The sequence below is a fragment of the Trachinotus anak genome, unplaced genomic scaffold (assembly GCF_046630095.1).
Source record: "Trachinotus anak isolate AG129_WGS33_773 ecotype Australia unplaced genomic scaffold, CSIRO_AGI_Tana_v1 ptg000005l, whole genome shotgun sequence".
Classification (NCBI taxonomy): Eukaryota; Metazoa; Chordata; class Actinopteri; order Carangiformes; family Carangidae; genus Trachinotus; species Trachinotus anak.
Window position 1 is genome coordinate 8,296,311 of NW_027273856.1, and position 25,151 is coordinate 8,321,461.

At 41.9% G+C, this 25,151-nt stretch overlaps 1 protein-coding gene across 7 annotated transcripts in view; it reads left to right on the plus strand.

Annotated features, from left to right (window-relative positions):
* Nucleotides 1-25,151, plus strand: part of peli3 (pellino E3 ubiquitin protein ligase family member 3) — a 32,310-nt gene that overhangs the window by 5,997 nt on the left and 1,162 nt on the right. For 3 of the 7 annotated variants that reach the window (XM_071478174.1, XM_071478168.1, XM_071478172.1), the window contains exons 2-6: nt 13,100-13,297; nt 16,251-16,380; nt 17,853-17,954; nt 19,734-19,961; nt 24,591-24,779. In XM_071478174.1, coding sequence (XP_071334275.1) covers nt 13,125-13,297; nt 16,251-16,380; nt 17,853-17,954; nt 19,734-19,961; nt 24,591-24,779 — 822 coding nt within the window. In that variant the 5' untranslated portion in view covers nt 13,100-13,124. Of the gene's footprint in view, nt 1-5,587; nt 9,093-13,096; nt 13,298-16,250; nt 16,381-17,852; nt 17,955-19,733; nt 19,962-24,590; nt 24,780-25,151 lie in introns of those variants that run through there. The other 4 variants (XM_071478171.1, XM_071478167.1, XM_071478170.1 and 1 more) reach the window with 2 other exon arrangements.

A 25,151-nucleotide genomic window follows, 5' to 3' on the forward strand; every position in this document is an offset into this window, starting at 1 on the left:
ATTGCTGTGTAACTTCTTACTGATCCAGTTCACTGACTGCTGGCGTTACTGTTGCTATGTGTTTTCAGCAGAATTGCCAGGTTAAAACAAATACAGTTTATTTACAGTGACATTTCTCTGCCTTTGATGAAGAATAGCACAACTTGTCACGCTACTTGCAGTCTTGTGCATGTGCACGAGATACAAACAGAAAAAAGGAACCTACACATCCTCCATAATGAAACCACTCTTTAAAAACATTTAATAGCCCCCATCTCACCTTAAAGTATCATTTTTACAAGCCTGATACTGTGACTACCACTCTCAGCAGGGATGTTAGTGATGGTTTTCGAAGCAGTGATTGTAGATGTAGTAGCGTTACTATTTGTAGTTATTGTAACAGTGTGTCACTGATAATATCACTCGTTGTAGCAGTGGCTGGTAGTTGAAGTATTTAAGGTCTAAAGCACTGGCAATAGTAGATGTAGTAGTAATATCACTGATTGTAGTAGATTTAGCAGTAATGGTGCCAGCAATAGTTAAAGTGCTGCAAGTACTGGTGGTAGCAGTATGTAGTTGGTAGCAGTTGGAGTAATATTAGTAGTTGTAATAGTAGAAGTATTACTCGAACTTTAGTACCATTAACCTAAGTGACAGGACATGCAGTATTAGCATACCTGATCACTGGGGGTAGCTAAGCTAGCACAGGTGTTAGCAAAGTACTTTCTCCACTGACACTGATTCTTACAGTATAAGTAACGTTACCTAGTTAGCAACTACAGTAATATAACGTCATGTCTTGAAAGTATCTCATTTCACAAATACAGGTTAACAGAACCAGTAGCATTAAGTACTTTTAATACTTCAAATAAAATAGAGAGAAGTAGATGATGATATAAATAGTAAACCCTTTTGACCGTCATTGTGATAGAGCTGTACAAATCTTACAACAAAAGAACCTCAAGTTGCAGAAGGTTATTCATAAACCAGATGTAGGAGCCATTACTAATTCATCAGGAACTGGTTAAAAACATGTAGAGACAGATACAACAACCAACTGCCTGAAATGTAGAGAACTTGATTCCAAAACTGCAGTAAGTACACCATGATGATCACAATCTCAAAACCACAGCTTCAAACAAGAGATTGTGTGTGTGTGTGTGTGTGTGTGTGTGTGTGTGTGTGTGTGTGTGTGTGTGTGTGTGTGTGTGTGTGTGTGTGTGTGCATTTGTGTGGCAGCAAGATGAGGTAACACAGCAGCAGCCCACCTGTCAGGCTCTCACGGTGCCCGGGGTCAAACTGAGAGGAGGTGAGCCTGCAGGAACAGAAAGGGGAGATTTAAAACAACACAAAAATAGCTTGAGCTGCTGGTAAAATGTTGTGAAGTGGTTCTTTGAGCTCTGGTTGAAACCCGATTCAGTATGAAGCCGAGTCACTTGAGACTGAGGGACGGGGAGTTCGTCAAGGGTAGCAGGGTCCCTTAGGGATTGTGTAAGAGCAAAGCTGGCAACACAGAAGTTGTATTTACATATGACTGAAGATATCATACTGATGCTGACCCTCTGTAAACCGGCCTTCTACTGAAGACCTGATACACTGTGGACCTCATCTCCACCTGCTGTTAACCTGCAACCTGTTATGTCCATAAAAACATCTGATTACAGGGGCTTTGCATTTACACCTAACATTACTGAGAATGCTTATCAATTTAGGTAGGCAGACTTGTCAGGAGCCATGATGAGGTCAACTGAAGCAAAATGGCAATAGCAAAATAAATCCAGTCCATACTTGGGCCACATGCTTGTTTTCCTCTGGCCCAGTATACACCTGGTTCCACAGCCTGAATCTGGCCCATATACAGCATTATTGACAGATGCTACTTTCACATCTAGACCAATTCTGGCAAACACACAGAAAATCTTCAGGCCATCAGAGAATACCAGAGGATAACAGCCGGACTCCGGCAAGATGTGGAGGTACTGTATATGGACCAGACTCAGGTCAAGGACGTAGGCAGAAGTTTGATTTTGCTATCTATGGGTCACGAGAACTGATGTTACAGTAGTTGCCAACTAAACTAACACTACTCATACTGGAAGAAGGTAATCAGTGCCAGTGGTGAAATTAGCTGGCACTAGCTTTGCTATGCTATTGGTCAGGTGATCCTTGTCTTGCATGTTGTGGCGGTCACTCAAGAAACAGTGCTGCTGTATGAGGTCTACTTATCTTAACAGTGTCCACATCTGTAGCTTTTTGACAGACAGCTGGAGGTATCAGATAGAGGCGGAGTTAGGTGACCTTTGAACTTACCAGGTGGTCTTCCTTAAAAACTCATTGCTACAAAGAAAGACACATGCTCTTATTTCTGCGCTCTTTACTCCTGTGTTTTGGCTGCTGTAACGCACAAATTTCCCCGTGGTGGGATCAATAAAGTCCTATCTTATCTCTTATCTTATCTTACATAAACAGTCAGACAATCAGATGGGTTGTAAACAAACAGGTTAGCTAATTAGGAAGAGAAAACAAATGGAAACAGTGCAGTCATTACCCAGAATGCTCATTGTAAACACCCAGCACAGTTTACAGACCAACTTCCTACTTCAACTTTGACCTGTTGTATCTGCCGTATTTGTGTGCTCACAGATTTCCCTTACAGTTAGTGATTGGACCCAAGCTGTAATATACTGGAAATCTCCTTTAATTTAGGTCATTAAAAAGCTGAAATGTAACATTTTGTATTGGTTTTTGATGTTGACTCTCAGAAGCACTGCCAGATCTAAACATTTTACCCCACCTCACTTTCACTTCGCTCCCCCCAGGAGAGCTGAGGATTTCGGTGGAGGTGACATCAGTCCATGTATTTTTACCCATGTTCTGTATTTCCTGGAATTGCATGGTTAAAAAATGCTGACTTGATTCCAGTTATCACAGTCACCAACTGTGATGCTCTGTGAGGCATCTCACGAGCTGTTGTCATACTTGATGTTGCATAGCAACATGCATGATGTAACCATATGGAGCACCACTGAGCCCACAGCTGAGCGTTGAGTTGTAAGATCTCAGCTCTAAATAATTGTTGGGTTACTGAGACACCTCCTCCTACCCCTGAGAGCTAAAGGGCAACAATAATCTTACTGACTGTCTCTTTATTGTTGTTAAATATCAGGATAAAATCTCAGCATCACTCTAGAAACCCTGATGTGACCTTCAGGAGGCCATGATGGCGGCTCATTGGTGTGGGTGGTATGTTGGCTTCTCTGTCAGCTGTGACTGGTGGTTCATGTTGAGAGGAGAGAACAAAGGTGACACTCAGACATTTCCTTTCACTTTCATCTCCGCTCCCAGGGTGAGGCCGGTGTGCAAACAGGGTCATGTGACCTGGCCCTCTGGGATATTCAGATAGACCTGATGAGTGCTACAGGTGCAGTCTGTGTCTCTGTCTGAGCATTTCCCTGTTCTTTCTGCTCTTTTCCCTCATTTCTTATGGGCTTATTCCGTCTCAGACAGCAGGGATATTTAGGAGCAGACAGGACTGCAGGACACATACTTCATCACAGCACCGCAGCAGACACACACACACACACACACACACACAAACTAATATATCACCACTAGCTACATATTGCAAGATGGGTTTCTTATTATTGAGAGAAACTTCTGGATTATGTAAGTTTGCATTAAGCATAAGGATGTAATACAGTGAGTCTGCTAAAGTGCCACAACGCAGGGTCAATATGATTCAGTTTGATTAATTACATGATGGCATTTTGTTTGTTTGTTTCTTTATTTGTGTGTTTGTTGGTGCAGAATAAAGTACAGAGCATAATAATCCTATAAAGCAGCTAACTAGCAGAAATAGCATTAATTATAATATTTTGTCCATATTTTGTCATTTTGTCCATTTTGACAAAATACTTTCAAAATAAATGAATTCCCATCTTTAGCATTAGCATGCTAACATACTAAACTGAGATGGTGCACATGGTAAACATACCTGCTATACAACAGTCTATTAACATTGTAATGAGCATGTTAACACGCTTACATTAGCTCTTGTTACCTGTGTCCGGACAATTCAAGAATCCAGAGATGCACAAAGTCTTTATTCTCTGAAGTCAAATTAGTGCCAACATAACTTAGACATTAGACTTCAAGGCAGGAGAGCAGGTACTTCCTGTCACATGACTAATCACTTAATCGTAAGGACCGTGCAGCCAATCAGCATCGCACTCATGATTTACTGTACTTTGTAGATTTCTTACTTGCATACTTAGTTAGCTGCTGCTGACTGTGTCGTGTCTGAAATTATTATACACATTTTTGTATTGTTGTGATTACATTTTTTAGTATATATTAAACAGTCAGAAGAGCCTCCTGCCTCCTGTTCTGCTCTCTTCTTTGACTCTACATATATTAACCTGTTGTGGGTCTTAAAGTTATAGTAGGCAAATTTGATTTGTGTGCACTGTGTAAGTTTTCCATCTGTGTGTTTTCTGAGCTGTTAGTCTCAGTAAATATAAAGACTTATATGTCTGATCTGTCTTCCTGTAGCACTGTGTACACGTTTTTTATGATTTTGTTTATGTAGCGAAATGAGGGAATCTGTTGCTGCTTAATGCTGAACATTTTTTGAGATTTCAAAATGCGTATACACAGTCTTTCATGTGCTTATAACCCAAAAATATCAAGGGTAGCAAAAAAAATGTAGTGTACTGCTGCTTTATAATTAGTATTAGAGAGGAAAGCAAAGGGCCTTGGGTTGGACTTGAACCTGGACCATTGCGGTTAAATATAAGCTTTTAAGACAATATGAGGACATGATGTAATAATATGATCATGTTGTATTAAAATAATAACCAGTGCCACTGGAGTTAAAGTCATAGTGTCATATCATCTTGAATGTTTAAAGTATTCATATTCAGAGATGTTTGTATCATCAGAGCTGTAGCATGAAGGGACTAATACAGTTATCTCCATTACAGTGAACCATCAATAACATTATCAATATCAACAATAACCATCATCCATACAGAATTTAAGATGGCTCCTTTAATGACCATCATCATGGAAACTTGTCGTTCAGCAGCACAGTGCAGACCAGACCTGCTTATTGTCTGTTCCTAAGCCTCTGAATCTAATTTCTACCATACCAGATTCCCATCTTCTGTAGAGGTCAGTGTGTTTGGGGTTGAAGATAAGTTCACTTTTGACAGCAAGACATTGTGGTGCAGCCACTGTCTATTTGGATGTCATAGCTTTGCTATGTGCAATGTCAAACTTACACATTTGTTGTGAAAGTCTCAATCACATTAGCCCTGTAGTCGGCAACGTGTCCATCTAGTTGACACAGAAGCTGTGACAGTTGTCTGCAGCAGCTGACATAATGTTATGTGTGTGTGTGTGTGTGTGTGTGTGTTTTTGCTTTTCCTTAAATCACCTGTGATGATTTTTTAAGTCTTTAATCTCTGTATCACCACATCTCTGATTTTTTACATAAAGGTCTGGTTTTTGTGTGTGTGTGTATATATATATATATATATATATACACACATATATATATACATATATATATATATCTGTCTGGTCTATGTATATATATATACACACACACACACATACACACACAAATGCATATGCACCAAGCACCCTTTATAGAAGTGTAATACAGGCATACTCCTACAACAGTTATTTTTCTACGAACTACACAGATACATTTATCTCATCCACACCTCATAATGTTTGTTCCTCTGTTTTTCATAGATATACTGTAGCTAGGCAACCCAAGCTAAGTACAGTATGGTGGACGATGATGAACACCAGACCTTTATGAAAAACATCAGAGATGTGGTGATACAGAGATTAAAGACTTAAAAAATCATCACAGGTGATTTAAGGAAAAGGAAAAACATGAATGAAACCAAATGTGAGCAGAAAAATGGAAAGAGTGGAGGCTGGATTTGACAGTGGGGGAGGGTAAGATGAAAGTTCATAACACTGGCCTGTAGGATTTGTGTGTTACATAACGTGGAGCAGACGTGCTCTCCGGCTTTCTGATGCTCTCAAATCTGAAAACATACACAAGCAATCTACAGTTACACGTCTGATTAAAGATACAGACTCTGCCTCAGACCCAGAGAGAGAGAGGACGGATGCAGAGACGGTGGAAAATCCTGACTGAAACAGGTTGAAAGGGACAAATAGTGTTTTGTCATGAGGCCATAATTCACTGCAGAGTTCATTTGTCAGCTGTAGTATATTTAGATCTCTGTTCATTTGTTTCGGGAAGAGACAAATTTGACTCTCTCCTTCTCTCTCTCCTCTCTCCCACATACTCCACACACACTCGCCCTTCCCCTGGAGTGGGTGGTGAGAGAGTGAAGGCGAGGGAAGCCAGAAAAAGAGGAGAGGACCACAAACGTACAAGAAGAACAGGATGGAGAGGGGAACGATAGCAGAACCATTGATAGTCTCAGCACAGTTCTACAGACATAACGTCTGATTGGTTGTTTAAAGTCAAGCTACAGAGGAAATGTGAAAATGATCACATTGAAAAGGGCTCAACATGTGTTACTGATATTTGCAAACATCTGATTAATCATCCTTTAGTCCATAAAATATATGCTTGTGTTTCTGCACAAAACAACAATGGATGGAGGACAGGACGATGAGTGTTGCACCTTCCTGTTTTATTTAACCCTGGTCAGCTGGAGGAAAGCTGCTGCACACGACACAGGTTGAAACGGCTCAAATATGCCTTAACTTGTTGTCTGGTTAGCAAGCAGGCTAACAGGCCTCCTGACTGGCAACTGGCCATCTTGGCAGGCAAGCTGTTGCTAGCTACTGCTAACATGGTGTTGGTTAGAATCCCAGCTGCAGTAGCACACCAACTAGCCTCATGCTAATACTTAGCATGTAAAGAAGTGGTGACACTTGACCAAGTGGCTTAGAAATACAGTTTAGCAGTGATTTCCTGTGTGGAGGTGTTCGTTGTTGTGGTTGTAATCCGATGTGATGTCGAGTGTTTGGACTGAGATGTGGTTTATTACAGATTGGGACAGCACAGTTAGTCTAACATATTAGCCAACCCAGACAGCAAAATGAAACGTCTGGCCCAACATGTGCCCGGATCCTCGGCCCCAGCCTGGCCCATATACTTCCTCATCTGGGTAGATTCCGGCTGTTATCCTCAGTATTCTCTGACAACCAGAACATTTCCAGTGTGTTCGCCAGAATTCAGATGTGAAGTAGCATCTGACAGTCATGCTGTATATGGGCCAGATTCTGGCTCAGTATACACAGCCTGTGTATACTGAGCCAGAGGGACACAAGCATGTGGCCCAAGTATGGGCTGGATTCATTTTGCTATCTGAGAACACTGCAGAGTTGTGTGGGCACAACATGTTTCCACAGAGGAACTGTGGGTGACGGTTGAACCTGTGTGGTTAACCTGTGCGTTTGTTTACAATGTGTCTGATCAGCTGACTGCTCGTGGTTCTTTGTTTCTTGTCCATCTGACTTTACCTTAGCAATTAACAAAAATCTACAGTTTATTACAGCTCAGGTTTTATTTTTATAGCTCTAGAAGTGATTATAACACAGTACTCACCAGAACAATAAATTAATAGATTTTTTTTATACCTACATCAGGCTGGGGTGATATCTAAAATGTAATATCTCAGTATAGGCCAGCCCAAATATCAAGATATACAATATTGGCACATGGGGGTAACATATTTATATTACTGTTTTTTATGTTTCATGTAGGAGTTTTATTTGGCCCAGGCCAGGTCAGAGCAGTGAAATGAGGGTCGGACTCTGCAACAAATATATTCATTATGTTAGATTATGAAAAATATTGCATATGTCAGGAAGCACTGTGATATTTGATATTATCACATATCGGCCCAGGCTGACCCACAGTTGTTAAACATGATGAACTTAAGTTTCTGGACCCAGAGATGAATTTAGTAACTTAATGACAATAAGGTTCAGTTGATAGAATAATGACCCAAATCATAGTAATCCTGAATTATCCTTGAAATGTTGATGATGCAGTGTGTGTAGTGCTGCAGGGATTTGTTGTATTGCCTATTATTACACTACAAGACCTATGGTAGTGTTCTACATGGAGATACATGTCTTTGTGATGTGGAGCTGTGATCCAGTGTGGTGTGTGTAGGTCGGCTGGTTTTGCAGGGTTTACAGGGCGGTGTTATTTGCAGTGTATTGTGCTATGTGTGTGTGTGTGTGTGTGTGTGTGTGTGTGTGTGTGTTGAGTCGTTCTACCACATACCCTCCAGCCACTCCACTGTGCTCCGATGGACTGAATTCCCTTCATCTATTTCTTTCTATTATCCTCTGCTTCCTTTGTCTTCCTTTGTCAGACAGCTTTTCTTTGTTTCACTCCTCCCTCTCTCTCTCCCTCTCTCTCTCTCTCTCTCTCTCTCTCTCTCCACCCCCAGGATGTGGCTGTGGGTTGATTAGAAAATGCGTGGCACAGAACAGGCAATCCATCACCCTGCCAAAGCTCGCCACTTCCGCACATGCGCCTGCTAACACACACTCCCAAACACACACACACACACACACACACACACAAACAAACACACACCCTTCACCTTGCTCTCCTCCTCTTCCTCATTTCCCTCCTCTCATCATCATCCTCACAGATACATTTATGGTTTAGTGTTTTTTTTTCTTCTGCTCCTCCTTTCATTTCCTTCACCTCTCCTCGCCCTTCAAACCCTCTCCTCCTCCTCCTACTCCTCCTCTGACTCTAACCTCCCATTCCTCCTCCTCCCCCTCATCTGCATCCACTCGTTCACCCCTGGCAGCCATGCCTCTTTTGTTTTTATGGATTATCCTCGTGGTAATTTTCTCCGTTCGATTATTTACAGTGGAGCGTCGGAGGAAAGAGGAGCGAGTAAAATATTTATGAAGCTCTCACATGTTCTGACAGGAGGATGATCACCTCTGCTGTTGTGCTGTGGTCGTAGTTTCTCTTGACAACAAATCATCTTTATAATTAAAAACCCCCGAGAGACCTGGACCACTGGACTGAGGCCTCTCATCCCTCCACCACCTGAAGTAGATGATGGTGAAAATCTGTACAGGTATAAAAGTTTCAGTGTCCTCAGAGCTGCTTCTTTTATACCTGTACACATTTATTTGTGCAACGTTTACATGCTTTTTTTTTTTTTTTCTTTTTAACCCCTGATATGAGTTGGATCAACCAATAAAGATGCTAGATGTGCGGCTCGACACAACTCTTATATAGACAGTTTAAAATCTGGCAGCAGGGTTGCGGTTTCTGAGGAGTTGCTGATCCTCATCCACTGGAAACCCCCATTTCAAAGAGCCTCATGGATAATTTAACGACAATATGGATACTGTATACGTTATGACTGTCAATTTTAATTATTCACACTTTACTTCCACATCTAAAAGCAAGAAAATTAATACCTCTTCCAAACGGCCTCATTTGAAGGCAGCTGGGGGCTTTTAGACGCTCCGAGCTGATCTGATAACCTCAACAGTTGAAGTTCACTCACCGAGGCCTGTAGTGCCACAAGCAGCCAAATCCTGGGAGCTGTAGTCAGCTGCTCTTCGTGCACAGGCTTGAACCATGCACGTCACCTCTTGTGCTGATGATTCAGTGTCGTATGTCCATGAAAGCTTTAGAACTGTCCATTAACAGTGTCTACATTCAGGAAATGAACAGCAATTTTACTTTTGGAATGCTGGACACCCCCAAAATATCACTTCACATATCTATGTAGATAACGATGCTACTGCTTTAACACTAAATAACAAGAGCTATCCACAATAGAACCATTCCTTTTGTAGTTGTCCTGTCATCCAACTGTCTTTTATAACTGTTTTACCTGACCTGAAATACCTTTTAAATGCATCATTATCTTTTCTGCATTAAATTAGTGCTGATGTTGGTCGACCATTCTTCACCAGTTCAAATGCATCAGTCAAGTCCAGTCATGAAGATAAGGTTACCAGCTAGCTAACAGCAATATCCCTGTTGTTGTCAGTTTTACCATCTTTGCGATGCTAATACCTGGAGATCATTGTCTGACATCATTGTGACTGAAGTGGAACTCATTTTAAAACAATTGGTCGAGGCCAACAACTCCATTTGAAAAAAAAACAGTAACTGGACCTTGAGTTAAGATTAGTTTGTACAAGAACTATAATGAACAAGATCAAAAATTTCATTTCGTGCTTAGAATAGGTGATTAGTTAGTAAAGGTCCATCCAGTCTAAAGGTAGACGTCCATGTGTTTGTGATCATAAAGCAGGTCTAGGTTCTATATTAATACTGTGAAAGTATCAAAGCCTCAGTCCACAGAGAAATGCACACAGCCTGTATTCAGACACTGAGCCTTAAAACCAGCCGTCAGGACTTCTGGAACTTTGTGATGTCACAACAAAGCAGTCACTGCCCTAAGCCACACCCCAAACCCTACCCACCTGGACCCACCATCCAACCTTGCAGGATTTGTTTCTTTGATTGTTTACCTGAAATCTGCTTTATTTTTATTGGATCACTCAGAAAACAGTCATCCAATCAGAGCAGAGGCTCAGCGCCTCTCTTCAGATTGGCTCACTGACCTGTTGTTAGGATCTACACTATCTTTTTTGATGTCTTCCTGGAGAAGCACTAATCTGATGCAGATACTGGGGGTCAGTGAAGTGTATCAGGTGTGACCGATCCTCATCACTGTCATCCACATTAACACCTGGCCTGATGTTACCACACATACAATGATCCAGATAAGCTCCACATCATGTAGTATACAGACTGTAACTGGTATTGGATGGGAAAAGGTTCTGGAAGAACAAATTCAGATAGATGGTAAGTTCCCCACCTCCCATTTCTCCTCCTTCATCTCAGCTTCTCTCCGCGCAGCCTCCCATGAGTCCATTCTGCCTCCACCTCTACATCACTACCACCGCTCAATATCCAGCCGGGGCAACAGAGAGCCCGGGTAATGAAATGGCCACTGACTGCCTGAATCTTCCTCCTGCCATCCATCATCGGGTTATCATGAGCCATTCTTCTCATCGGGCCTCTTTAGAATTCGATCACGTCTAATGATGACGGTTCACTTATGAGTGGTGTAGTGTGTATGGTTAGTTTTCTGTGGCTGCTGATGTCAGAGGACTTCTCCTTAATGCTGACACGGGAAATTCAAACAGGAAGGAAGAGGAGCGAGTCCAAACTTGGGACAGTGTTTTCAGTATTATTACATTTACGCTCCCAGAATGATTATCTAATCTGCTCAAAGGGAGAACAAAGCTTGTAGGGCTTTGTCATGCTTTTGCACCGCTAGCTTTCCACCGTGTGGGTGGTCTCGCCCACTTTTGATTAATAATAGGCTTGAGCATTAAGAACTGGCTTAGAACCTGAGTGCAGAGACAGGGGCCAAGCTTTGTTTGACTTGTGTAAAATGAATGTCAAAATATCCACACAGTGACTCAGTGGTAGAAGTGATCCCACTCCTTTTCACGCAATATTCTGATTGTGCTAAAAAGCATATTGTGCTACAGAGAGATTCTGCCCTGTTGCCAGTTTCTTAAACGCTTGTCACTGGACATTTTACTTGTGTTTTCTTGATTTCTAAAATTGTATGTTGAATCCAATGTGTTTTAATGCCAAGGCCCTTAGTTTAATTTGACAGGGATTCATTCTAAAGCTTTGAAAAGCTCTTGTAGAAATGAAAGCAGTGAAACTGAACCTGCTCCATCTCTTGGTTTGGTGGCTTCTGCTCAGGGAAAAGGCCGCACACCTCCTGGGCTTTGTTAAGAATCTCAGATGTGGCAGTTTGTCAATTGATGGTTATCTGGTTGTTAACTGTAAGAGCCTGTGAAGAGGACATGCCCCCTTGTTTCCTCTGCTCCTTCTTTCTGGGCTCCATATCACTTGCCAGCAGTCATGAAGTGCAATTCATCACCACGGGTAATATGGCGCGGCGCATCGCATCACATCACCAAGTATTAACAGGGTTCAGATGTGCAGATATCAGTTTATCTGCCGTTGTGGAAACAGCTTGATCACTTGTGCCCATCCAATCCTATTAGGATGTGCTGGCTGCTCTGGAAAGGCCCCGGGTCAGCAAACAGAAAGCACTTCAGCTGCATAAAGAGGATGACAATTACCAGAAGAGCCAACGTCACAAAGACTGAAGCTGGCCACCCATTCTGTGCTGCAGCAATAACACACATTTAGTCAGATACTCCTGGATTAGATTTTAGATTTGAAGGACTGTAAATGGTGATATCAGCAGCATTTGACCCAGATTGCATCTTCGGAACAATGACCCCCATCACCGTGACCTTCCTGTGCCCAAATGACAGTGACAAGTTAGTGAAACAACAAAATGAAACAGCAGATAAACATGTATTGGAAGTTGTTTTTTTTAATTTTCTATAGTTTGATATTTTAAAAGACACACCGGTGTTATGTATTTATTATTATTGTATTTTATGTTTCAGGTGTAAGTGATGCTGCCACTAAACAGCAAAGTGAAATGAGGTTGGCAAGCAGGCAGCCAGGGCTGCAAAAAAAATGTTGTATGTTTAGTAGGTTTCCATATCTTTGATACATGATTTACTTACAATCTAATGTTGGAACTGTCCATTGTGTATTTCTACCAAAAATAAAGCACATGATAGTGGTCAGCTGGCAGCCAAACAGCTCATGAATAAGCAAGACAAATTATTTTCATCCTTAATCACATGACTGCTTTACTGCTTTGCAGTCTGTAGACATAAGCTGTAGTTAGTTAGCAGATTCTGTTGTTTTCCTCCAGTTTCTCTCCCTTTTCCTCTCATCTCTGTATGTTTATCAAGTGGAGTTGTAAAACCCGAAATACATGCAAATTTAGATACTGCCTGATCATTAGCATACAGCATTCTGTTTGCTAAAGGTTAGCACGGAGCTCTTTTATTTGGAGGTGACACATACCTCAGCCTTGGTGTACTTCTCTCAGCTGTCATCTTCATATTTCATGTTATTTCGTCACGGTGAAATGAAGCTTCTTCATTAGTAACACTAGATTTTCTCTCTCTCGCTTTCTCTGAACATCCATCCTCCCCTCCCCAGCAGCGAGCCCCAGTTGTGGCCGGTGGGCATGGTTTTGGAGGGCAGCTCAGAGGCGCTGTGTCCCCCCCCATCTCTGGAGCTGCGCCCATCCTGCAACAAGAGCCAGTCCTCGCCTCCTCTGAGCACAAGCTCGCAACCCCAGGACGGAGTCTTCCCTGAGGACAAGGAGCCCGTCAAGTACGGCGAGCTCATCGTCTTAGGGTGAGATACTGAAGTGTGTCTGCTGCTGCGGGTTGGCTTCCTACTGTATGTGTGTCTGTGACCAGGCAGGAGCTTGTGGTGTGCATGTGTGACTTATACTGTAGGTCTTCACTTGTCCTTGGTTCCTAGACCCAACCAAGGACCCAATTTAAGCTGGGTCCAAATTATACTGAGTCTGACTGGGCAGGGTGGGGTCTGGTCACCAACCTCACACTGGCGACAAGTCTCAGGAAGTCACTGCACCCAGCCACAAAATCAACTACCACACAACCCCGTTTAATGTAACTTCTTCTTTTTACACCTGGGTTTGCAGTGTAGTATAACATGTTAATTAACGGGCTTTAAACATTAAGGCAGGCAGATTTTGTTACCTGTTGACATAGCCAGGCTAGCTACTTCCAGTCTTTATGCTAAGCAAGGCTAACCAGCTCAGGGCTATAACTTTATACTTACTGCACAGATCAATCTTCTCATCTGTCTCTCCAGTCTTAATGCTAAGCTAGGCTAACCACGTCCTCATTTTAGCATCCTAATCAAACTGTTCCATAATGTATCTATCACTGCAGTGTTTATGCTAAGCTAGCCTAAATGTTCTAGTTTCTAAGTTGTCTAGAAATGCTAGTGATTAGCCAAATAGAATAGGTTTCCTGGCCCAACAAACCAAAAGCTAGGTTCGCAGAGCAGGTTGCTCACCTTGAACAGTAATGAGAAAAGGCTCTTCAGTACTTATCAGCTGCTAAATCTGTGGCCGGCTTCGAGGACATAGGTCCCCATCTTGGTAGCCTCTTAATATTCTGGATTAGTGCGACAATGAAAAAACCCTTTCACTTCTCTCATTGGTTCCTCTGTTGGACTAGTTGGACTGGTCAGGTGAATGACTATATGCTCAATCTACTGTAAAATACCTTACAAAAGACCTTCATCTGAGTCAATTAGTCAGAGGGAAAAGAGCTCATTTGACTCCACACTAAGATCTTCATTCACACACTGAGCCACAGTGGCCAATTTAAACCTCAACTCCTACTGAGGAACAACAAAAAGACAGACAAATGGACATCCTATTGATTGCATACAAGTGTGAGAGAGGGATATCTCTCCCACAGGGATGGCATGGTGCTATTCCAGGCACAGAGACACAGACATATGCTCCCACTCCTCGACCTATTGATCCATGCACTGATAGATGATGAGAATGGCTTGGTTCTCTGTCAGTGTGATTACAGAGAGAGGTGGAGATTACCTGTCACTGACATTTTACAACATCCATCCAATCATTGCTTCTCCATGGCCAGCAGGAACATGACTGGAGGGAGCGTTGTTCATTATAAATGCAGCATAATATGAAATGCTCATGGCTGCTAATACTACAGAACCAGCAAAGACAAAGGATCTTTTATTTGGACTTTCTTTAGAAGTCAGCATGGACAGTATGGACACTGATTGTATACAGGCACATAATATATTAAATCACTCAATTTAACACAATAAACAGTAGGATAATGGATGTGATAATGAAATAGTTAGTTGGTTTAAATCTTATCTAAGTGATCATATTCAGTGAGTAAATATTAATGGCACATTATCAGATTCTGTGGTGTTCCACAGGGATCAATATTAGGACCTTCAATTTAAGTAAAAAATTTAAGTGATAATATGGAGTTCAGAACATAGCAAAGAAAACATGCTTAGTCAAGAGCTGTGTCTATTGAACAACAGACGTATTACCTCCAGGTAAGACCAGGCTTGGGTGTGACCAGCCCAAATATCAAGATATATGATATTATCGTAGGAGGCCAGGTTGATAATAGAATTATATTGTTGTATTTTATGTTTCTGTTGTTTTGTCGGCAGCAGGGCAGAGGTTTTCATGTTGCAATAATCAATATCATTGGCCTAGGCCTAGGTAAGACTGAAGCTATTTTATTTGCCTCAAATAGAAAACCAGATTTCCATACTAAGATATGATAAAAGGCCGGACTTAAGTAACCTTACTTAGGTGAGTTATTAGATCCAAACTATCTGGCAAAACACTTTACCAAATTAAAATGTAACTACAATTTCTAAATAGGAAAATAAAATGTAAGAAAGTGTAGTTGTGAGAAAATGTTCTGTTTGGATGTGACACGGTTAAGAAATGATGCATGTAATTTTCATTACCACAGTCTTATTAAACAACAACAGGACCAAAAAATCACTACAGATCACCGTAATTGGTAACAGGTTTCAGTATCTAGCAGGAGGTCATGTGTAAAAATGGACACTGGACTATTTACAGGTGTTTACAGCAGAACTAAAATATGAGGTATTCAGTCAGAAGAATTCAGTGTAAATTGTATTGCAGTGTGATTATCAGACAATGTCAGATCCTTCAAGTAAAGAGGAGAGATGGTGAATGAATGTGTGAGTGTTTCAGTAAATATGAGTAATACTGTATCTACTGTGATGAAGTCTTCCTGTCACAACTTTCACATTAAGCAGTAACGTAGCAACGTTGTTGTCATGTGGGGTCAGAGCCACTAATGGAAGGAAGTCATTTTAACTTTGTGTTTTATTCTGTCATGCTTCACATTAATGCATAAAACTAAGAGTGTATGTCTCCCTGCTTTTGTCGCCACATCTTTTGACTCAGTTTAATTTGATTTGTACTGGGCCTTTATTAATCTGAGTCCAGACTTACAGCAAAACAGTAAATACACAATAACAATACATGCATCCTATGAATCATCAATATGAGTCATAATCTCTCACTTTCACTGACAGGTGTGGTGTTGAGTAACAGCACTTTAACAAATCTAGCAAATGCAAAGGATTTCATTATGGGATAGTTAATGAAATGCAGTGTACGCTATTGATACCACATTTTTAGTTGGGACATAAATTTTACACCAGTCAGTGTTTCTGTTGAAATTAATTAATGTTATAATTAAGTACATTTTATTCTTATGCTTCACAGGCACAATGGGTCTCTGGCCAATGGGGACAAGGGTCGCAGAAGAAGTCGTCTGGCCCTTTACAAGAGACCCAAAGCCAATGGGGTCAAACCTGATGTTATCCACAATGTGTCAACTCCTCTGGTGTCAAAGGTCAGCAGTCGTAGCTCTGGTCTCATACTGCAGGTCTTCATTCGTACATCTGTCACGGAAGTAACAGTTTCTTCTGTGATACCAACATCATGATTTAATATCTCTGAAGGAAAAGTTTGAAAAAACAATGAGATCCCAGTGATGGTGGTAAATTCAACAGCAGTGGCATTCGTTTTCCTCCAATTTTCATCTCAGGTGTTGGCGAATGTTAAAAGACCAAATAAATATGAATTTGAATTTTACATGTTCTCTAATGATAGCAGTGGTAGCACAATTTCATTAACATGAAGTAAACAAACCTTGAAACCATGAAAACTCATATTTGTGATTCTATTTTATTTTATATATTTTATATATAATATATTGCACATAGTTTCAATTGTTCTAAGTAAGTGTTTAACTCATATTAGGAGGCTGTCAGTAACCAAAGTATCAATACTTAGAGTTTAAGCTACATCAGTGGTTAAAGAAGATTTTTATTACAGTGCTCAGTGGCACCAAAGAAAACCCCAAAATGTCCTCGCTGCTGTTTTGCTGTTTGAAACTCAACTGTTCACAGTTAAGTTTCAACACTTACCTGGGAGGAAAGTTGGGAATGTTTTCTAGGTGCTATTGAGCCACTATAACTCAGGGGGTGTATGTTTGAAATAGTTACACTAGTTGATTAGAATAATGACGTCACCACAATGGTCAAAAAGAGCTTTTAAAACTGGATAATAATAATGATAATAACAATATAATATTTTTTTTTCTCTCCAAGCAGGGGGCTCTAATGAGGGTCTTTGGTCCAAACTAAATAATCTGATCAAACACTTGATTGTCATGACAATTTGTAGAGACATTCATGATCCCCAGAGGATAAATCCTGCTGATGTTTACTGTAGCAGCAACATGAGGTTTACATTTGTGGTTCTGAGTGAAAAGGATTTGTGTGAACCGACACAAGACTGGCTTCAAACGTTAACGTTCCCTCAGAACGAACTGTGTTAACTGGCACCACCATCGTTTATGATCGTTATAGACCTAATTAAATCAATTGGTGGTAAATGTTAGAATGCTAACACACTAAACTAAGATGGTAAAAATGGTAAATGTTCACATAAACATGCTAGTATTGTCGGTGTGAGCATGTTAGCATGCTGACATTAGCATTTAGCTCAAATCATAGTCGTGACTGAGTACAGACCTGCTAGCATGGCTGCAGACTCTGTACTCTGTAGTAATAGTAGTGTAGTAATATATTGTGCTGTATATTTGTTCTGTACTATTGGGATTGTAAAAAAAACACAATAGCTGAACACTAGATGATCTTTTTCTATCATAGCAACACATTTTAATTATAACTTAAATGGGTCATAAAAGCTGGGGTTGCTCCTCTACAACAGGAAGTGTCCTGTGGGCAGATTTTCCTGGAGGATAGACCTTCAGCTCTCCTTGTCATGTGACCTGGATCATGTTTTTTCCATTGGCAGGCACTCAGCAACAAAAGCCAGCACAGCATCTCCTACACACTGTCACGGAGCCACTCTGTCATTGTGGAGTACACCCATGACACCAACACAGACATGTTTCAGGTCAGTACGCACACACGCACGCGCCTGCACACACACACACACACACACACACACACACACACGTGTCATGCCAATTCAACATTTTACCTGTGACCTACTGTAGAAATAGAACAGTAGGAGTCAGAACAGATCTACGTTCACTCACAGGAGAGAACCACACCTTTGAACCTGACACAAATTTCTTATTCTTGGATTTAGTTTTATTTGTTCAGAGGACATTAAAATTAAATTGCTTCTCTTTTCCACTGCAGCTGCTTGTTAACTGATAAAAATTATCATGCTGCTACAGATGGGTGTATCTCTTCTGAAACAACAGATTTATGTGTGTCAGGTTCAGGGAGGTGTTCCTGTGATCTCTTTTGGATCAGGTTCAAAACTGTGAGTGCGTTGTTTTGAATGTCTTTGAATGTGACAGCATGAAGTGGGACAAAGAAGCTGCCTATCAGGGCTGGGATGATATGCTTATAGTCCTGATTCAATACTTTCACAATTCTTGGGTGCACTTGAAATGTACTGTGATTCAATATTTCGATGACAAAAAAAAACGATGACAAAAAAAAAATGTAACCATGCAAAAGAATTGAATCATACACTTATGTATTTAATGAGTCATTTCCACAAACAGTGCACATCACATGTCAGTCAGTCTTTTTGAGTCATATTCCTACAGCATCATTTCTTGGCTCTCCTTTAAACCCTGACCAAAGAAAATTCTGTCCTGAGGAATATTGCCTAGTTACACGGGCAGGAAGACACTATACTTCACTTCCTGCTCAAGAGCAGGAAGTGAAGTATAGAAGAAAGAATCAGGAAGAACGGAAGAAAGTATCAAAGCCTCAGTCCACAGAGAAATGCACACAGCCTGTATTCAGAAACTGAGCCTTAAAACCAGCCGTCAGGACTCCTGCAACTTTGGGATGTCACAACAAAGCAGGCACCGCCCCGCTCAGATCCTCTCCTCTGATTGGCTGACTGACCTGTTGTTACTAGAACTCCAGAGAGAAGCCTGAGAGAGGAGATGTAAACCTTTACTGAGATGTTTTTTGGTTCTTAAAACCACAGATATATCTTCTGATGGAGATCAACACTTCAAATAAAACACAGAAGAAGAGTAAAATATGGACCTTTAACTGGTGTGAGGTTCACATCAGTCAAACTCTTACTTCCTTTATTTTCCTGTATATTGAACTGTTCCATTAAGGCGTCAACAGTAACTGAACCCGTCAGCACTGTAGAGTCAATGAACAAAATAACACACACACACTTCAGAGGGAGCGCAGAGTTAATCTGTGAGCAGATTTGTCAGACTCCTGGAGAATGCAGCGTCATGAGAGAGAGAGAGAGAGAGAGAGAGGGCATCAGAGAGAAACAGAGGGAGGGAATGAACAAGAGGAAAGAGAGTATCAGCCAGAGAGAGGGAAGACAAAAGACTGAGGAGATAAGACACACAGGAGAAGATGAGTCAGACGTGTCTGCTCTCAGCAGCTCACAGTCGTTTTTCCAACCACCTTCTCTCATCATCAAGGAGATCCATACAAGGCTGAGACAGAATCAGCAGGGCTCACGTCCAGTCCATGTCTGTCTGTCTCTGTTGTGTGAAAGGGTTGGTTCATCTGCTTCAATAAGCACTGACTTTAAACAAATCAGCTTTTCAGAAACCGGGTCCCAGTTTCTCTCTTTAATCCACATCACACACAGTTTTCATGAGGGCCCTCTTTCTGCAGGAACCAGCACTAAGCTTGTTTTATTGACCCAGTGTCGCTCTCCGGGTTCTCTTAGATCGGCCGGTCCACAGAGAGCATGATCGACTTCGTGGTGACGGACACGGCAGGCAGCGGCAGCAGTCAGGGTGGGGGTGCGGCGGGGGAGGGCGGTGGTGGTGGAGGACAGTCGGCTCAGAGCACCATCTCCCGCTACGCCTGTCGCATCATGTGTGAACGCAGCGCTCCCTACACAGCCCGCATCTACGCCGCCGGCTTCGACTCCTCCAAGAACATCTTCCTGGGGGTGAGTGCTCTGCCCCCTGGGTGCCAGGCTTTCCCCTGGTAAACTACACTAGGCAGCAGTAACCATAGCAACCGTAGTGAGAGCGACAGCAGGGACACGGCTGTGCCGCCCACGGGTGACATCATAGCTGTGAGGATGAGTGTCAGTGCATGTGACCTGGCTTGAGGAAGCATGGGAGAGGAAGGAGCTGTGTTCTCTGTGTGTGTGTGTGTGTGTGTGTGTGTGTGTGTGTGTAAGGGACTTGGTGTAGCTGTTAGTCGTGTGTTATGAAAGATCTTTGGGCCTGAAGTGTTGTTTCTGCTCGTTGTGCTACTGTTGGAGATACTTTATGGTTACATAAGAATCAGGGAATATGCCACATAACATTTTATTAGTATGTCTTTAAATACTGTGTGTATGCAGCTGTAGACTGAATTGTTACAAGTTTTGAATAGTTTCTATCAGTCATGATAACATTGTACTGACCAAACTGAAATCTGAGATCTGTGTTGAGCCACATCATTATGTTCACTGGTATAATTTGTAATACGTATTATGTACAGAACTTGTATAAACCAGTTTGGCTGTGGAGGGGTTGGTTCCAAAAAGGAAGTGGTTTGGACATAAAGTCAAAGTGTTAGTTTCCTCTGGATGCTCCAGCGTTCTCCCACCATCTAAAAACATGCAGGTTCACTGGCGACTTTAAATGTAAAAGGATAAGTGGTATGGCTAATGAATGAATGAATATTTTCAATAGGCGGTGGGAACAGTAATGTTAAACATATTGAACAAAAACAGTAAAAGAAAAACTGGGCAACAAAACAAACTTATTTCACCATCTGAATTATGTTTGACCAATTACCAAAATTTGATGTCTCGATACAGCCCAGCCCAAATATCGCAATATCCAATATTATTGCGTGAGGTGGGGGTTGTGGCGGGGATTTTAATACTATAATTATATTGTATTTTATGTTTCAGGTGTTTTTATTTTATACCATATAATTATATTATTGTATCTTGTGACTCAGGTATAATTGATGTTGCCACTAAACACTTTTATTTGTCATATGTCAAGGTACAGTAAGCAAAGCAGTAAAATGAGCGTCTGACTCTGCAGCAGGGCAGACGCAGCAAAACTGCAAGGATATATATTCCAATATTATGAGAAATATTTAATTCGATATTAAAGAATACCAGCCCAAGCTTAATCTGAAGCAGAAGTATTATTGTTGTCTTTTCACTTGGTGATTGCATGTTTATTTCTCTTGGTAGGAACGACAGGAACAAAAGAACGAATGACCCTTTCATTGACAGCAACACACTGTTTGTGTTCATTAACATTAACACAGCACAGTCATGCACCATCCAACCAGCTCAGCAGTTCTCATCTGGACTGTCTCACTGTATCTCCAGTTCAGTGTATAGGGCTGTCTGCAGCCTCACCCAGCTAATTTCCAATTAATCAACATCAACCAATTTAAATATTGGGGTGACACATTATTTTTTTAAATTATTAACCAATAAATTTCCATGACCCATACTTTTATTTTCCATCCCTCAGTTATTAGTCTCTGTTTTGGATGTGAAACCACAGCTGAAGCTGCTGGGCGGGGCATCTGAAGTGAAGTGCAAACCAATAATAGCCTTTACTCATGACAGCATGACTTCATCTAATGCAAGATTCATCAGGAGCCCCGACAACTAGGCCAGCAGTCAGAGAGATGACGTCAGCCACCAGTGCTCAGCACACACTCACAAACACAGCTACACAGCCATCAGGACAACAGTTACACTGATACATGGAACAGCAAATATTTCCTTTCATAAGAATCAGATCTGAGCTGCTCTGTGGTTCGCCTCTGAACTCTCTGATGGATGTGATGCAGAAAAGACTATTAGATAAATAATGCATGGTTGTGTATGGGAAGTAAAAGTAACAATCCTGAAGTTTTTCCATTACAACAGATCTAGTTTATGGTCTGTGGGTTTTCAGCATTTTCCATTAAATATATTCACATTCTGTAATTACCTCTCTGCGTAGTAGATGTTCATTGTTCCTGGCCACCTCTCCCTGGTGGGATTCAAATTCCATAATCGCACAGAAGTGATGCAGCATAGGTTGAACCAGTGGGGTTCTCCTGCCTACAAGCTAACAAAAGTCATGTTTGGTTTTAAAAGACGGGTGAGATTTAGCTTGTCTTCCCAAATTTTAAGTATTAGCTGTTTTTTTTATGGCAACTTGAGCTGAAAGTTGAAAACATGTTAGCAAAGAGTCACACACACACACAGAGCAACATTAGCATTCATTTGGAGATGTGTTTGTGTCCACCTGATGGATGTCTGTCCAGCTAGTCTCTAACTGTCTGTGTCCTGTTTGCTGCTGGTCAGGCAGTAGACCCATCATTCTCCTTTGGTCTCAGAGACATCATCCCCCAGGCTGCCCAACTCCGCATGAAATTCTCCTGACTTTTCCCCTGTTCCACTTGTTAACCTCTAATCACCTAAGTTACCCTGCTCTGCAGCACACCTGATCCCAGTTTTCTCATCACTCAGTCCTCAGCAACCTGCATTTCCCTGTTGTCTGTACCTGGATTTCTTCCTGTCATCTTGTCCACCTGTCTGACTCTAAGCCTGTTTTTTGTTTGGATCCTCTGTCTGTGCCATTATCTGCAATCCCTGACAATATGATCTGACCAAGAATGGACCCAGCAGACACGTGAAGACATTTGAAGATCCGGTCTGCACCCCAATCGGCGGTCCTTCAGCCTGCTAGCCTTTACTCCAGCCAATTGGACTAGGGTTCGTGATCCTGCAGCCCTCTTGTCTATTGAGTCAGCTCCCTGTTTAATCCTAAATCTGAAGGCACCCAGAAGTCACCTTTCGAGGGGACTCACCTGGCTATTTCCCTGAGATATCTAGGGGTCAGAGCCCCTAGAAGGAAGCTTGGGTCTCAGAGACATCATCCCCCAGGCTGGCCAACTCCGCAGAGAGTCAGCTTCCCAGCGCCACAAGGCTTCATGATGCATTCCAATTGAAGCAAGAGGTCACAATTTCTGAGTTCCAGTGGGAAATTTCAACTGGGACACTTCCTGAAATCCGATTTTTGACTCAGAAAGTCCATCTCACCAACCCTGGCCCTAAAATCCAAGATGGCTGCTCAACACGTCAACAGACGTGAAAGCTGTAGTAATATAATGTTTATCAGCTCTTCTGCACACACAGTACTGTACAACATCTATCTGGGGACATGTTGCATGTGCAAAATGCCATATAATGGGTTGTTATCAATTGGTATTACTAACAACAACAACAAGCATCTGACTTGTTGTACTGGAACACAGTCAAGTCAGGTGTGACGTCATTCCCAGCTTCAACTTTCGAGGTAAATAGAACGTAGTGTTAACAGCTGAGATTCAGCTATCCAGCAACCCCAAGTTGCAGCTGACCAAGGACCCAGAACCTTCAGTGTCTTGCACCATCCCATATGTTCTTGAGTTAGCAGTCCTGGCCAACGTCAAGCCGAGGTCAAGTCAGCTCCTGCTTCCTGGTCCTGATCTCCAGTCAGTGGCCCAGGGGCGGGGGCTGTCTTCAGCCCTTGTTTACTTTCCTCTATCTCCATCTTCTCCCCTTCAGACCTACCATTCTCCTCTCTTCTGTCTTCCTGTTCCACCTAAGTTCACCTGCCCACTCATACACCTGTTTTCTAGTCACTCACTCTGTACCTGCCTTTGTCATTGGTGCTTTATCAGATCATCTGTTCATGTACATGTTTCTGTTCCTTGGTGTTTCCCATGTACTGTTAAACTGTGTTTATTTCCCTGTTGTCTATATCTGGATTTCTGCTTGTCATCTTGGCCACTCCTCTGACTATAAGCCTTTCTTCACTTATTAAAAGCTACTACGTTGCATCAGCCAGCCTGTGTGTCTGCATTTGGGTCCTCTGCCTGTGCTGTTATCAGCAATCCCTGACATGCCTCCTGCTGCTGAAACAAGGTCAATGAACCAAAATAGAAAAGTTGTGGAGTGTGAAACCAAAACAATGAGCTGAAAGATGCTTAAAAAAAAGCTCTGTAGAGCTGAGAGGAGATGTAGAGTTGGTAATAATCCTCTGTTGATTCGTCGCATAGAGTCAGACCTTATACATAGTCATTTGAAACATTTTTAATGTAAAAACACTGATTACCACAGCTTTAAGTTTACCAGTTTACACCAATGTGTGGACTAAAAAACAATCATTCTTTCCTTCAGAGCAGCAACAGCCTGAAAGGAATGTTCAAGATCTCCAGGCTGTATTTTGCAGTATCCCGGCCCTGAAAAGCCTTTTGTAAAAATGAGGCTACACATGCCAGAAAATTGCTGTTTCATTCCATGAGAGCTAATTTGTGTTCATAATCCATCCTTTCTTTCTCTCAGGAATGGGTTTATTCTTATGCATGAGTGCGTCTCTGTGCATTAGTCAGTACAGTAGTTATTCTGTACTGAGCTAAATATAGTAGCAGAACAAAAGCAACGTTGGCTGTTTTTCTCGCCAGCCACCTCTGACATCCACCTCCACTATATCACTTTGTGCCTCCCCATCATTCTCTAACCTCTGTGTCTGCCTGCTCTGTCTGTGTTTGTGTGTGTGCATGTGTGTGGGTCTTTTAGGAGCGGGCTGCCAAATGGAGGACGTCGGATGGCTTGATGGACGGCTTGACCACCAACGGGGTGTTGGTGATGCACCCAGCAGGGGAGTTTGTGTCTGAGCCAGCTCCAGGCGTCTGGAGGGAAATCTCAGTTTGTGGCAATGTCTTTGCCCTGAGGGAGACCCGCTCAGCTCAGCAGAGAGGAAAACTGGTAAGATGAACCACAGTTGATGGGAAAACAACTATGTTAGCTTCTATACGGTCACAAGAGTTGAGGTTACTGACCTTGACTTTACCCAAGAACTTGACGTGAACATTGGTTCATCAGGGCATGCAAAAAAGATGGATGCAGATCCTTAAGCAGCTCAGGTGTAAATTGTCATAGACGTAGAGAACTTCTTCCCCTGCAAGAAGTCAGGGAAAGAGTTCTCTAGTTCTCTCAGAAGACCCACTCAAACACCTTCAGTGCGACAGATGTTGGGGCTACAGGTCTAACAGTATACACACTAGTGAGAAAACTACAACCCATTTCACCAGGTATATATCCATCCATCCGTTGATGTATCCATCAAAACATTCATAT